Genomic DNA, 13,339 nt, shown 5'->3' on the forward strand with positions numbered 1-13,339 from the left:
GATGTCAAACCTCCTACTTTTTAACAGAAGAAAGGATCTTTACTTCCCTCACGAGGAACACTGTGCCACGTAGCAGGGGGCAGTGATTTTCCAGTCTAATCACTGAGAAAGAGCAAATACACCCTGACACGTTGAAAACCATGAACCCAAAGAAGCAGTGCAGCCAGGGGTGCACAGACCTACCTTGAAAAGCAGGCAGTCCCCCTGGTGCTCGGCATAGATGGAGCTGAGCCTGTACTGGTTCTCCGTGGTGATGTCGATCTGGTACCCCGTGAGTGTGTAGCACACCTTGCGGAACTCCTGGATCTTGGTCTGGAAAACTTCTTTCAGGCGCTGGTTCTTCAGTTCTGCACTTTCCACTTGCTTCTTCAGCTCTGAGTAAGGGAAGAAAACGGGTACGTTCTTATATGTCACCGGCACAGAGCTCTTGTGCTGTATTTATGGTGCTAGCCAAACTGAGTGAATTGAAAAGGTTAATTAAAAAGTGAATTAAGCAGGCAGAGTAAAGAAACAAGCAAGCTGGATGCCTCTCCTCCTGGCCCCAGCAGACCAAAAGATAGTAAAAACTGGGGAGTAAGGAAAACAGACATGTCTTGGTAGGATGGATTTTTCTTTTGCTCATCCAGTCTTTTAACAACATACTACAAAAATCCAAAGCTATAGCATCCGTTTCCCCACATGCACAGGACTTGTTTTTTACACAGAACCCAAGAGAAGGGTGCTCCTCTACACAAAGCAATAGAGTGGGAAAATGGTCCAAAATACGCCTCCCTATGGTTGCATCAGGAGGAAGCTGCCTGCAAGGGAAATCTCCTCCAATGGAGGAGATTTGAGGTAGGTGCTTCGATCTCAAATTGACACACTGCTTAGGAATCCCTCAAGTTTTGGGAACGGGCTTTTATTGTGATAAAAAGCCTGGAGAGCTCCTCTGCCTCTTTGCATTTACTGCCTTAACTGGACTAGTCCCTATCAGAGAGGTCCTGGGAGACTGCCTGCCACTCACCCTGTGTTTTATTGCTACAAAGGGAGCTGCCAGTGCTGTGAATCCTTCAAGAGGATACACAGCAATTACCATGAATCTTTCACCCAAGGTGCCTTCTGAGTAATTAAACCTCGATTTATCATCCCATTAATTACAGAGATTGGCTTTACTTTAATATACACTAGAGATGTCTCCCAAGTCAGCCTGTTTTATCAACACTGCAGTCCAGGGTTAGGAAAAATCCTGAGACTCTTTCTAACAGCAAACAAATAGACTTCCCCAGTCAAATACCTCTTTGTCATTCTGAAGTTTAAGGCTTGGTGCTGTGATCAGAGACATAACTGCAGCATTTGTAGCCCATAATGTCTTTAGTTTAGCTAGTTCAGGTCCAGCAGCAGGACAGCAGGAACTTCACAGCAAGGTGACTGCTGGAATATGAGGAATGTTTTTGGCAGGGTTTATAGAGCCCATACTAAAACATTATCACTTCCCAAGTGAGCTGGAATTTTTTTTTGCTTGAGTACTTGCTGGGAAGTGTTTGCATTGGCCTCCCAGGCACAGTGCAGGGAGGATGTAGGATGAAAACTGCAAGGCCATGGACTCACCAGCAACATTCACCTCTGAGCAGCTGCAGGCACACCAGGAGAATGCCAGTCACCTCTCAACTCCTGCACTGCTTTGGTTAGGCACAGTGGGTGGAACAAAAGGATAATTCAATGTGTTAAGTTAAAATGCCTTAAATGCCACTGAGGATGCCCCTGCTCAGAAGTACTTTGGCCTTAATCCAACTCAGTTTAATCCCCAGGCAAGGACAGGAACTCTTTAATGGTTAAAGAGAACAACCTGTCCCTTTATTTCTGAGTGAGAGCATCCACACAAGGAGAGTTAACACTGGCCAGCTCCTTACCTTCAGCTAACCCAGATCCACCTTCCTGAGCAGCTTTTGGTGGTGATGCACAAGCAGTGATTGCCTTTACTCTGGGCATCCCCCAGCTGCATCTTGCTTTATGAAGGGAGCAAACCAGTCATGGGGAACATCACCAGTTGGTTCATTAAAAACCTGCTATTCAGGGAACCTCCCAGTTGTAGGGGGATGTAAAGTAAGTAGAGAATGTCCAAACCACATTTAATGGCACAAAGAGTTGTGTTTTACACACAGTCCCTTCTCATGAGCTCAAAAAGGCTCTTTTCTGACCACCCACCTTCCTACTCACAGCAACTTATCAATGTGTAATTAACTCAACCCTTCTCTGGATTATTACAACCCTTTACCCATCATCTCAGCTGTGACTGATCTTTGATTAATCAAGTAATCATCCTCTGAAATTGGGAGGTTAATGGGTGGCTCTGACCTGGATATTCTCAGTTTTCATTCAGCTATGCAACTGTTAAGGACAAAATCCTATATATGAAAGTAAAAATTCAGTGACCACACTGCAGTGGTAAATAACATTTCGTCACTGTCAGACACAGCTCTGCCTTTAATATATTGCCCATGTCCAATAGCAATATTTTTTTCCCTAATAAATGCAGCCTAGCCTTGGAAAAGTAAATCTGCCTCTTCCTGCTGCATCTCAGAGGTTGCCTTTCCCAACTTTTATAACCTTGGAGGTGGATGGCACCCTAATTCATTAACTCCTTGAACATCTTTCGTTATTCGTGAAGAGTTAGTGCCTTTTCCACTGTTTTGTCTCTCGGACTTGGTCCTGCCAGGGGCCACCAGGAGCATCCTCACCCCCACCCAACAGTGCTGGCCCAGTTAAACAACCCTCTGTCTCTGCAAGAGCAACTGAGTGATGGCAACTGCTTCCCTCCACTACCCTCAGGGTGAGAAAGGAAAAACTTTGACTACAATCACTCTTTCATGCAAGAAATCTGGGGCTTTCCAGTGCAACTGAAGTACCAGGGAGCCTTCACCCCCGACTGCCCTTGTCGCCTCCCTGCTGCTCCTCCTGGCCCTCTTTCCAGAGCCTGCGGCAGTGCTGGTGTCCTGGCTGGAGGAATTCATCTGCATGAAAAACTCATCTGCTCCTCAGAGATGCCTTGTGTCAGCCACTGGCACAAGGTGCTGAGCTCGGGAACTGCTAATGGAGATGCAGCTGAATGTGCCAGCTCCAGGGGTGGGACAAAGCCTTGTCATCCCTTCCTGACTCCCTCAGCAATTGCCCAACAGGGATTCTCCAGCTTAGGGACAGAGCAGGAAAAAGCCCAAGCAGGCACAGGGACACGATAGGAACGCCTGATTTGCAGCTGCCCCCAGTGAAAGGTCCATTGAACCCTGACTGTAAAACAGAGATTGCTCTTCCTTTACGCCCAATTAAGCCGCAGTCCTCAGCAGCTCAGCCACAGCTGCTGGTGCCTCTCTCCTGCAGTGTTTATCCTCTGGGAAATTCAACCGGGGCTATTCCTGGTTTAACTCAGGACAGCACAGCACTGGGACTGCTCCCCAGCTTTCCACTGAGGGATCTGCTGACACAACCAAGAAAGCACACCATGAGCAGGATCCACGGAAGAGTAACTTCAGAGGAAGGTAAACTGAGACCTGAGAGAAGTCAGATGGGATCCCACTGCTGAGACAAAGCTGTTCAAGATGTCCTAGGATATCATTCATACCTTTCCAGCATAGTTCTGCAGGTTCTGTGTCATACCAGCCAGCCCAGGCCAACATCTCAGCCACCTTGGGGTGTCTAAAATGGCAAAGAACGTCTATTTTTAGGGTACCTATGGAGCCTCTCTGCACCATGGGTCTGTCCAAGTACAGACCTGGCACCACAGAGTCCCTGCACCCAGCCAGCAGGACAGCAGAATGTGCATGGATTTGGGGACAGTAATTAATCTTTCTAATATATCCCCCATCAAGTGAAGATGTTCAGCTAAAAGGCAGCTCATTGTTTGCTCTGCATCTGAATTCAAAGCTGTGGAAACGCTAATTCTTAAGCCTCACCTAATTCCGCTAATTCCCGCCAAATTTCTAGCACAGTCAGGAAAAACTGATTTACAAGTCATCACTTGCACAGAGTGCAACTCAGCTGTTTCAGAACAGTGTTTAAGGCACAGCCACAGAGGCCATGGAACAGAGGGAGATCCTTTTGGGATGATGGGTCAGGGGCAGTGGCAGAGCTGGGCTCCAGTGACAGCACTGATGTGTCCACCCCTTTATCCACAACCTACAGAAAACTGAACATCTTGATCCATTCAGATCTTTCCCATTGTTTGGAGAATTAGATTTAATTACATCTTTAAAAGACAGCATTTGAAAACTAGAATCTCTGTATTTAGAGAACCTGTTTGAGTTCCTGCATTTGACTTTGTTCCACTTGCACTGCACAAGTGAGAGAAGTTGCAGAGGCCATGGATGGGGAAAATCACACCAAAAACACCCTTCATCCCAAAGCAGGGATGCCAAAGCATCTCCAAGTTTATGAAACAAATAAGAACTGAGAAAATAAGCATGAGGTTGTGCAGACCATGCCTTGGTTGGGGGTAACAACTGACCTGATTAAAAAAAAATAAGAGAACAGAGAGAACAGGAAAATATATAGAAATACTGTCCCATCTCCTTTGTATTCAGGCTGAGAATATGTACGAAAAGTTGCCTGTCCTGAAGAGCTTGATGTGGAAAAAATATCGTCACTGAAATAAAAAATCATTAATCTGTTAGAAAATTAATATTGCCAAATGATTAATTCCTCCTAATGATACTCCTTCTTGAAACACCTTGTATTTTCACACACTTACACTGACTTTAATGAATAATTCAAACTATTTTGGATAAATAAATAAAATATGAGTTGGGCTTTTTTGGTCTCATATTGGAAATGTCACTGCTTTTTATTCCATTGCTTTGAGACTCCTTACATCTGAAACTGTTCAGAGCAGCCTGGAAATACCACAGCTCTGGCTCTTGCTCCAAGTTCAGCCAGGTCAATCAATAACAATTGCAGTCTCTACACCAAAGAAAACCAAATTCACGCTTAGCTTTTTCCGCAGGGAAAGAGGAGGAAACAATGTGACTCTGAGCATGCCAAAAGTGGCATGAAATTCAATGTATCACTACTCTTTTCCAGGAAAATACAAATTTGTTCTGCCCGTCCTCAAAGATGCCACAAGCTATGTAGCTGCATTAATTCAGCTGCAATCCCAGCTAACATATATCTCTCTCAGAAAGGCCTGCAGTCCTTCCTAACTCTCCATTAAAGGTTACTTTCCCTCAGTGACATGTTTGGGGGTCACTCACTCCAACACACACAGGATAAAGAATTTACACATCAATTCCTGTCCCTGCTGACCCTGCCAGGGTGCCTCAAACCAGACACCACCCAACAGTGCTCTGGACTGCATTGTCACCATCCCTGCTTCACTTAAACAAGAGATGGCTTAAATTTTCTTTCCAGCTTACAGAGGGATGCCAGAACCACCTTGTTCACACAAGGTCCATAATGGGAAGAGGAAACACTTTTCTCAGTTCCAACCATCAAGACACAATTACCTTTATTCTCCTCCATCTGCAGGAGCTGCTGCCATGCAGTGGCACCCCTTAATCACCCCCCTGCACCCCAAACTGGTTTGAATTAATCCATCCACTGCAGGTCTGTTCTTCCCATCTTTCTCTCTGGGACCCTCCCAGTCATTCCCCTGCTCAAACCCCGAGCTGAAATTTTCTTTGCCAGCCTCAGTTTATGAGGAACAGCAAAGTCTGAAAAGAGTTCTGCGATATTCTGTGAAGGGCACAACATAAAAATAAATTGTATCGTGTTAAATAAAGGCTAATAGGAGAAGAGCTGAACATTTTCTGATGTAGGCAAGTTTACGACCATTGCTTTTGAGAAATAAAATTCGCTTTGCTAGATTTTATAGGCGTGTTTTATGCCCTGGGGGAGTGGGACCACACAGCCCCACACCACCCCTACTCGACCTTACAGTCTGGCAGCCTCACACTGCTCTCTGCAAAACTTGAAATTTGTGACATTACAGCCATGAATTATAACTTTTCTTGAAGGTAAAAACAGTTTTATATTCAACAGACCACAATGGCTGTTCAATTTGAAACCTAAGTGGTATTTATTTGATCAGTCAACATTGGTTTATTTTTAAACCGTGTATGTACCATATGGTTCAATGCACTGCCCAGCCCCCTTTCAAACCAGCTTGCCCTTCCAGCAGCTCTGGGGAGAGTTTTCAAAGGCAGCACAGCACAAGTAAAGGTCTCCACCACCATGACCAGCTGCAGCTCTTGCACTGCCCGAGAACTCTCCACTAAAAAAAAACTTTCCCAGATGTTCCCCTTCGCTGAAGATGGTTGGCTGAAGCCCCATTTCAGACAACCCATGTACCTTTACAAAGGCACCCCTTCTTGGAAAGAAGTCCATAATTAATTATCCTCTGATAACTTGCAGAAAGCAGCAGAGGACACTGGAAAGGCAAGGTGAGAGCAGCAGGACACTGAGGACCAAAGAGAGGAAGCTGTGGAGAAGGATGAACTCTCTCTTGCAGTACCTACACACACACAGAACATGGGGCAGGATCAAGTAAAGGGTGATTTTCTTTTCTTCCTTTTGCTAAGGCCCAGATGACAACACCAAATTGCAAAACTCAAGCACACCTGAAGTTGGCCAGTGAACCACCAGTGAGCAAAAGGCTCTCTCAGGGCATCCCAGTCTGGGCACTGCTTGGAGCTTTCTCTGTCCTTCTTCTCCTTGGTGGCAGTTTTGGAGTGGGGGCAGGCAGAAAACAATTGGGCTTTTGGAAGCTCAGCTCAGTTCCTCAGGCACCCCTGCAGCTGTTCTCAGTGGAGGCAGCACAGTGTTGTGTGAAGAGACCCCTGGTACCACTAAAATCTGTGGCTGTAATGATGTGAGCAGCCTGCTTGCAGGACACAGAACTCACACCCCAGACACAGGAGAAATTAACCAAAGGAGAACTATTTATTGCCCAAGATGGACTTCATCTATTAGCATGACATGGCAAAAACAGTTTGGAAATCAGGGTGGTCACACTGGTCATAAATTGTGACCCAAGCAGGAAGACATCTCCCTCCACCTCCCAAACGATGATTAAATTCTGCCAGCCACATTTCCCTTCCATATGGCAATTACAGCCCAACAGCACTTCTCAGAACAAAGTGATGTCAGCCAGAGCTGCAGCAAGTCATTAACTTCTGATGCAAATACAGCCTCACCTTAAAAACACAAATACACTGTATCACTCCAGTTTACAGCAAAGAACTTCTGCTTCTAGAACTAGCCAGCAAATCTCAGCCATAAGTCTTCCAGCCTATATGTTTTCCAGGTAATCTATTTTGGAGTTAAAAAAAAAAGTCAGTGGGACTTTTCATGGGCTGTAGTTCAGGGAAGTCAGGTAGCAAAAAACAGGGGCATAACTTGTACCACTTGTCAGATGAAGGAGAATCACTTCTCCACTAAGTTGTTTCCAAGAAAAAGAGTGCTTTGAAACCACTCAAGTGTCTAATGAAAAGATTAATCCTAAGAACTATATAATTAACATATATAATATGTATTGTTAATTAGACAGGGTGGTCTGCAGAAGCATCTAATAGATTCATTTATCCTCTGCCTATCACCTCCCCTGCACTCTGCCCATTATTTTGTTTCCATTGGCACATCACTGCTCTCTGTACTACCCCAAAACACTGGAAGCATTTAAACCTCTGAAAAAGCACCCAACATCTGCTATTAAACCAAATGAGAAAAACAACTCCAGAAATAGCGATTTGTTCTCTCTCACAGTGAAGACTTTTTGCAGGAGCTTTAGTAATTCACAGCACAGGGTGGACAATATTCAATCATGCATTAGAGAGTGCTTCACAGTCTATTAGCTGATGATGCTCACACCAAAGCTGTGAACGGGAGATTTCCACCGCTGGCAGGAGATGATTTCAAGCCTTCCCAGGAGCAAAGCCATTCTGATCTTACTCATGAACATTTTATAGTCAAATTCAGGTGCTGAGACTCATAGAAATGCTATTTTGACTCAGTGGTAGTGTCCAGGATTATGTTACTTACAGTTTCTTGTCTCCCTCTGTTCCCTGCACTGCAAAGGCTGTGCTCACATCACACAAAGTTTGTAGCTTTGCAGGCAGACAGTCAAAATACAGAACTAACAAATGCCTCATGAGGTTTCTCCCATGTCTAAAGTCCCTATCAAACAACTCTGTGATGTAAGACAGACACAGGGCATCACACAGGTACCCTTTAGTTCTGATTTGGGATGCACAGACCAAACTCTCAACCCTGCAGTCCCTGACTGGGAGCATGGCTGTCAACAAGCCCTCTGCCCACATAAAGACTTCTCACAGTCATTATAACCTGATTCCCATCTCCAGAACTCCGTTTTTTGTGACACTGTACCCTGCCCCGTGGGGTGGCTCAGAAAGGTCAGCCAATGGCCCCATGGGCACTGAGCACAGCCTGCAGGGCACAGCCAGGAAAATGCACAGGCTGCAGCCAGCTGGGAGAACACAATGGCACTGCAACAGAGAAAGGCAAGGCTCTGCAGCACGCCACATTACTTGTGTTTTTAATGGCAGAAGATTGTGGAGTTTGTTTTAGGGCTTTTGTTCCAAAGGAAATTAAGCTCTAAAAAGCCTCCACTTGCTCCTTCTATTCAATCCTTTTTTCCTCCCCAGTTTATCCCCTGAATAGTGTTTTGAAGTATTGGCACTGTAAATGTATTGCTCCTGGCATGAAAGCTCTCTCGATGCCAACTAGTCAAACCTTTCCCAAACCCTTCTCCCTGCTCTTTGTGCTCCTGCAGCAGGACCCAAAGGCACTCTGCTCAAGAATCACATCAGATGTTTCCTCTGAGCACTCTTCTGAGTGCCCCAGACCTCCTCTCACGGGATAGCAGGTTCTGCCCTGTTTTTATTGGCATATTTTTCATGTTCTACTTCATTGTCTGGTGTCCACTTTATGAAAACAATCCTTTAAAGATGCTCATGCTGGAACGGAGCGCTGGTTCAGCGTGGAGCAGCAGCAGAGCAAGAGGGGAAAAAGGACTTTCAAACAACAGAACTGCAGGACTGTGACACAGATGTAAAGACAAGCAAACTTATTTCCCTGGAGCATGAAAGATGTTTGGAAACAGAGCCATCTCCTGGATAACCAGGCTTTCAATCATGTTATTCCAGCCTCTATTTCCATTGCAGGAGTCTGAGACCTCAGTATGAACAAGGGAGGGTTATTTCCCTTAACCCTGTGCTGGTACTTTGGGCCAAGAGGTAAAGGCTTGATGTCTGCAAGCAAAGTCCACAAACTGTGCCAAGGCTGGAGGACACCAAAATCATCTCTGGGCAGGGAGACAGGAAAGGTAACATCTGTCTCAGCCCAAATGCCAAGTCTTCTCTCCTGATCCTGAATTATTCATCACGTGCTAACTTCCAAGCCAGTATAGTTTTCAATTTTTAAATATTTAATAATTGGGTATTAAATATTCATGCAATTTTATTAGAAATTTTGGAAGATGGGCACTAGGGCTCTAATTGTAAAGTTCATCATTAGGACCGACTGCCTACTGAGAGAGACCTTCTGGCTACCTAGAAAGAGAATGAAGAACAGAAAAGCTAAAACAAGTATTTATGGACCTCTCTGCCTCTAGATTACAAAAGAGCAGAGACACTTATGCCATTTGTTTTCAAAAATGCATCACCTCTTTATGATAAAGCTGAGAAACCTACACTGGGAACGGGCTAGTCAGCTGCAGACTAAAGAGTTTCTAAGAGTTTCATTTCAGTGCCACAGAGAAAGTTGTCCACCTCAGACAGCTGCAGTGGATCTGGCTGGTAAACAGAGCCTCTGATTACAAGAAAAATATGCAGTAAGTGTTGGTTAGGATTCGGGGCAGAGGCAGGGACAGTTCAGCTCAATACAGCCCTAGAAGGACACAGATTCCTCCCTCTTTCTGATGCCTACTCAGAGGGGACACGGTCTCCCCTGAGCTGGTCTAATAACTTGGATTCATTAATTTTCCATGGCTGTTTCTCTTGATGTAGTTCCTGCAGACCACGTTTTCCTCCTTTTTAGTAGATGACATGTCTTTAACCCTGATTCCTGCTGAGAGCAAGCCCATGCTCCTGTCCCTCTGTATTATGAGCACACATTCCCCACTGGGATGGAAATTGTATGGTTTACACAAAAGATAACACAAAAGGCCTGGAATTATATGCAAATGAATGGATCCATTCCTCACTTCTTACCATCAAAAGTCTGACTTTCCAGCAACTGCATGAGGTGATTTCTGCACCAGCTTACAAACAAAGGGCATCTCTGTGTTATTAACATCTCACTGTGGCAAGCAGTTTGTCACCTTTCACAAGAATTATCTGAAAAGACACCAGCAATTATTCCCAAGGAGATTACTGGGTGGCTATGTCCCAGCAAAGCAGCTGGAAGCTCAAGAGACATAATATTCACCAGGAAAACTGCTTTCTCAGGTCAAGAGAACATGGAACAGATTAAAAAATTAACTAACTGGAAACAAACACAAAAGTAGAGGCAAAGTCATGCTTGTTCCCTTCAGTTTTGTTCATCCCTATACCAGCATTAGGAACACTTCTATAAAAGAAAGCTAAAAGCTCTTGATTATGACATGAGAAAACAGGACATTAACTCTGCAGACTTATCCTGGGAAGAAGCTTGGTATTTACAATAGAAGTCCCAGAGGAAGAATGACTCCAGCACCAGTTCCAGCTGCAGAAATCCAGCTGATTTCTAGGTCTTGTATATTTGGGTTTTCCAAGAATTTGAAACACCAAGGACTGGACAAATGCAAGGTAGCCAAGTGTTCTATTCCTGGGATTGTTGTGTAACTCCTGGTTAAATTTTATAACACAACCCAAGAACCTGCTTGGCTAATGTTCGTGGATGAAGTGGGGCAAAGAGCTGAAATCCTGTAGAATTCCAAGAAAGCAATTACTCATGGCTCTTGACAGAAATGAGTAAGGTCCCTGCCTGTGCAAGAAAGACCAAGAGATTCAGTCACACAAATTTCTTCAGGGAAGAAGGTGATGTTCTGCTGTGTGTCCTTTGATGACATTCAGCCATGAGCCATTTCCAGTTAGACAGAATCACAAAATGGTTGGGATTTTAAGGGACTTTAAAGATCATCTTGTTCCACACAGGGAGGCCAATCTCTGGATCAGGTTGCTCAGAGGCCCATTCAAGCTGGCCTGGGGGAATTAAATCCCATTAAGTGATGCTCCAGCAGCTGCTAATTCCACATTCTGACCAGAAAATACACCCAAGAAACCAGGGATGTAACCCTGGGATCGTAACCTTGGGATGTCAAATTGATATTCAAAAACCAAAAAAAACCAAGAAACCACCACCAACAATAAAAGCAAGTCTGACTTCAGAGATAAAAGTGGAAATCTCTTACCCAGTGAAATACTTTTGCTAGTGCTGAACCACCTCGTTACCTTCAGCTCTGTGAAAAATACCTCTTGTTACTTTGATGGGAATTCTTCTAAACACCAAAACCCATGATTAGAGATCTCTTTGGAGCCAGAGAAGCACAAGAAAATCTGAGCAAGTTTCCTGTCTGATGGTGGGAAAGAAGAACACACTACTGCTGCACTTTTGGGTGCGTATTGTCGACAACTCTAAGCTCAGACTTTTCATAGAACCTATAAACATACTAAAAAAATTATGAGCTCTGCTTGTTTCAAGCTCAAGCAACATCCACAGAGCACATAATGGTCCAAAATGGAGCACTTTAGTGTGTTCATTTCCTCACTGATGTTTTTAAAAGTTTCTCTGCATCATCTAGGAGATGTTGTCCAGAGTTAGACTTCATGTTGCTGCAACACATTCACACAGGACATTGTACAAGCCCACAGACAATATGTAGAATAATACAGCTGAGGACAGAATAGATCCACGAGGAGATAAGAGCATGCAGTGACTTCACAAAGTTAGCTTAAAGGGTAATCCATAATAAGTAATTAAATAAAAAGGCAGAGGAAAAATTTTCAGAGAGAGAATGCGGAAAAGATTTCAAGACTGAGTCAATCGCTCTGATATCTGAAAAAAATAATTCAAATAATTAAAGAGTGGTGTTTGGAAGAATGAGAAAACAGAGATGGATGATTGCAGTCAGCCCATAGCTATCCAGAAGTCTGTATGCACCTACCTGCTCAAGACAACACCTTCTGTGGTTTCAACAAGGCCAGTTTGAATAAAGGATCAAGCCAAATCATCCAGGAGGATAAAATAAATACCACTTTTAATTCTCATCAGCTATGGGAGTGTGATGGAGGAATAAACAGTGGTGGTGAGTGATTTCACACCTGCACATTTGAGTTACCTTAAGCAAAGTGAGCAGGACCATCTGGGAAGAACTCAAATCATACAATAGTTGTGGATAGATCTAATAAGACAGAAGCACAGTCTTTTTATTTAAGAAAGACATTTTATTGGCCTATAAGCCTTTTTGTGGCAGCAGAAAAAACCCACACCCAAATCAAAGATTCTGCAGAAGGCTCAGCATATTTCTTCAAAGGAAGGCTACTGAAAAAGGCAAGCAAAGAGACTTGATAGCTTGAGAGTTTAAACCAGAGCTCTTGGCATAATTTTGACTGCAAATAATAATAAAACACTTTGACAGCAAGGGTTTGGGTGGAGAAAAAGGGTGAGGGAAGTAGGAACATATTCTTAATTAAAATCTCATTTAAATTTTTTTTTTTAATATGCTTAAAAATTCCACCGAGGTCACCATTCTGGAGAGATGACAAACTCCTGGGATAAAGGCTGGAAAATCCTGGTAGTCATGTCACATTTAGCAAGTCAAAGATATGTTTGTATAAGGCTGTAGAGGGCTAAATCCATTTTACATGCCGTATGTATTATTAATTTCTGACAGTGGGCTTAGAAAAACCTAATTCTCTGGAATACGAGCTCCCTTTGAGCAGAGGGAAGCCTTTTCAAAACTCATCTTTTATTGACTGAATCATTTTTGAGTCAATCTGTCTGCTTTCGGCAAGACAAGAGTTTTAAATCTTCTCTCTTTTTTTCCTCCTTTTTGAGTCGTGGCAAGTCTATTAAAACCTGCTAATGTATGCAGCAAGGCCTCTGATTTGAAATGTAATGAATTCTTCAGATAGTGGCAGATTAGGGGGAGAAGATGATAGAAACAGCCCGAGCTGCCAAAAAAAGAACTCTCCAGAAAAAGAGGAGGAGAAGGGTGAGTGGGAACCAGAAAGATTAACCCTTTTTATCCAGGAGAAGAAAATATTTAAGCTCCATTAATAGAATCAGTTAAAAAAGGAGAACTGGAAGAGGCAGAGCATCTTCAGGCTTGCCTGGGGCTGAATGAGACAGAGAATAAATGAATCTTTCCTCCTAG

At 43.8% G+C, this 13,339-nt stretch overlaps 1 protein-coding gene across 3 annotated transcripts in view; it reads right to left on the reverse strand.

The window, feature by feature from the left end:
- The window catches only part of MAD1L1 (mitotic arrest deficient 1 like 1), a 346,214-nt gene that overhangs the window by 89,899 nt on the left and 242,976 nt on the right, over positions 1-13,339 (reverse strand). For all 3 annotated transcript variants that reach the window (XM_058849980.1, XM_058849981.1, XM_058849982.1), the window contains one exon: positions 184-374. In XM_058849980.1, coding sequence (XP_058705963.1) covers positions 184-374 — 191 coding nt within the window. The remainder of the gene's footprint in view (positions 1-183; positions 375-13,339) is intronic.

The sequence above is a fragment of the Poecile atricapillus genome, chromosome 14, assembly GCF_030490865.1.
Source record: "Poecile atricapillus isolate bPoeAtr1 chromosome 14, bPoeAtr1.hap1, whole genome shotgun sequence".
NCBI classification, from domain to species: Eukaryota; Metazoa; Chordata; class Aves; order Passeriformes; family Paridae; genus Poecile; species Poecile atricapillus.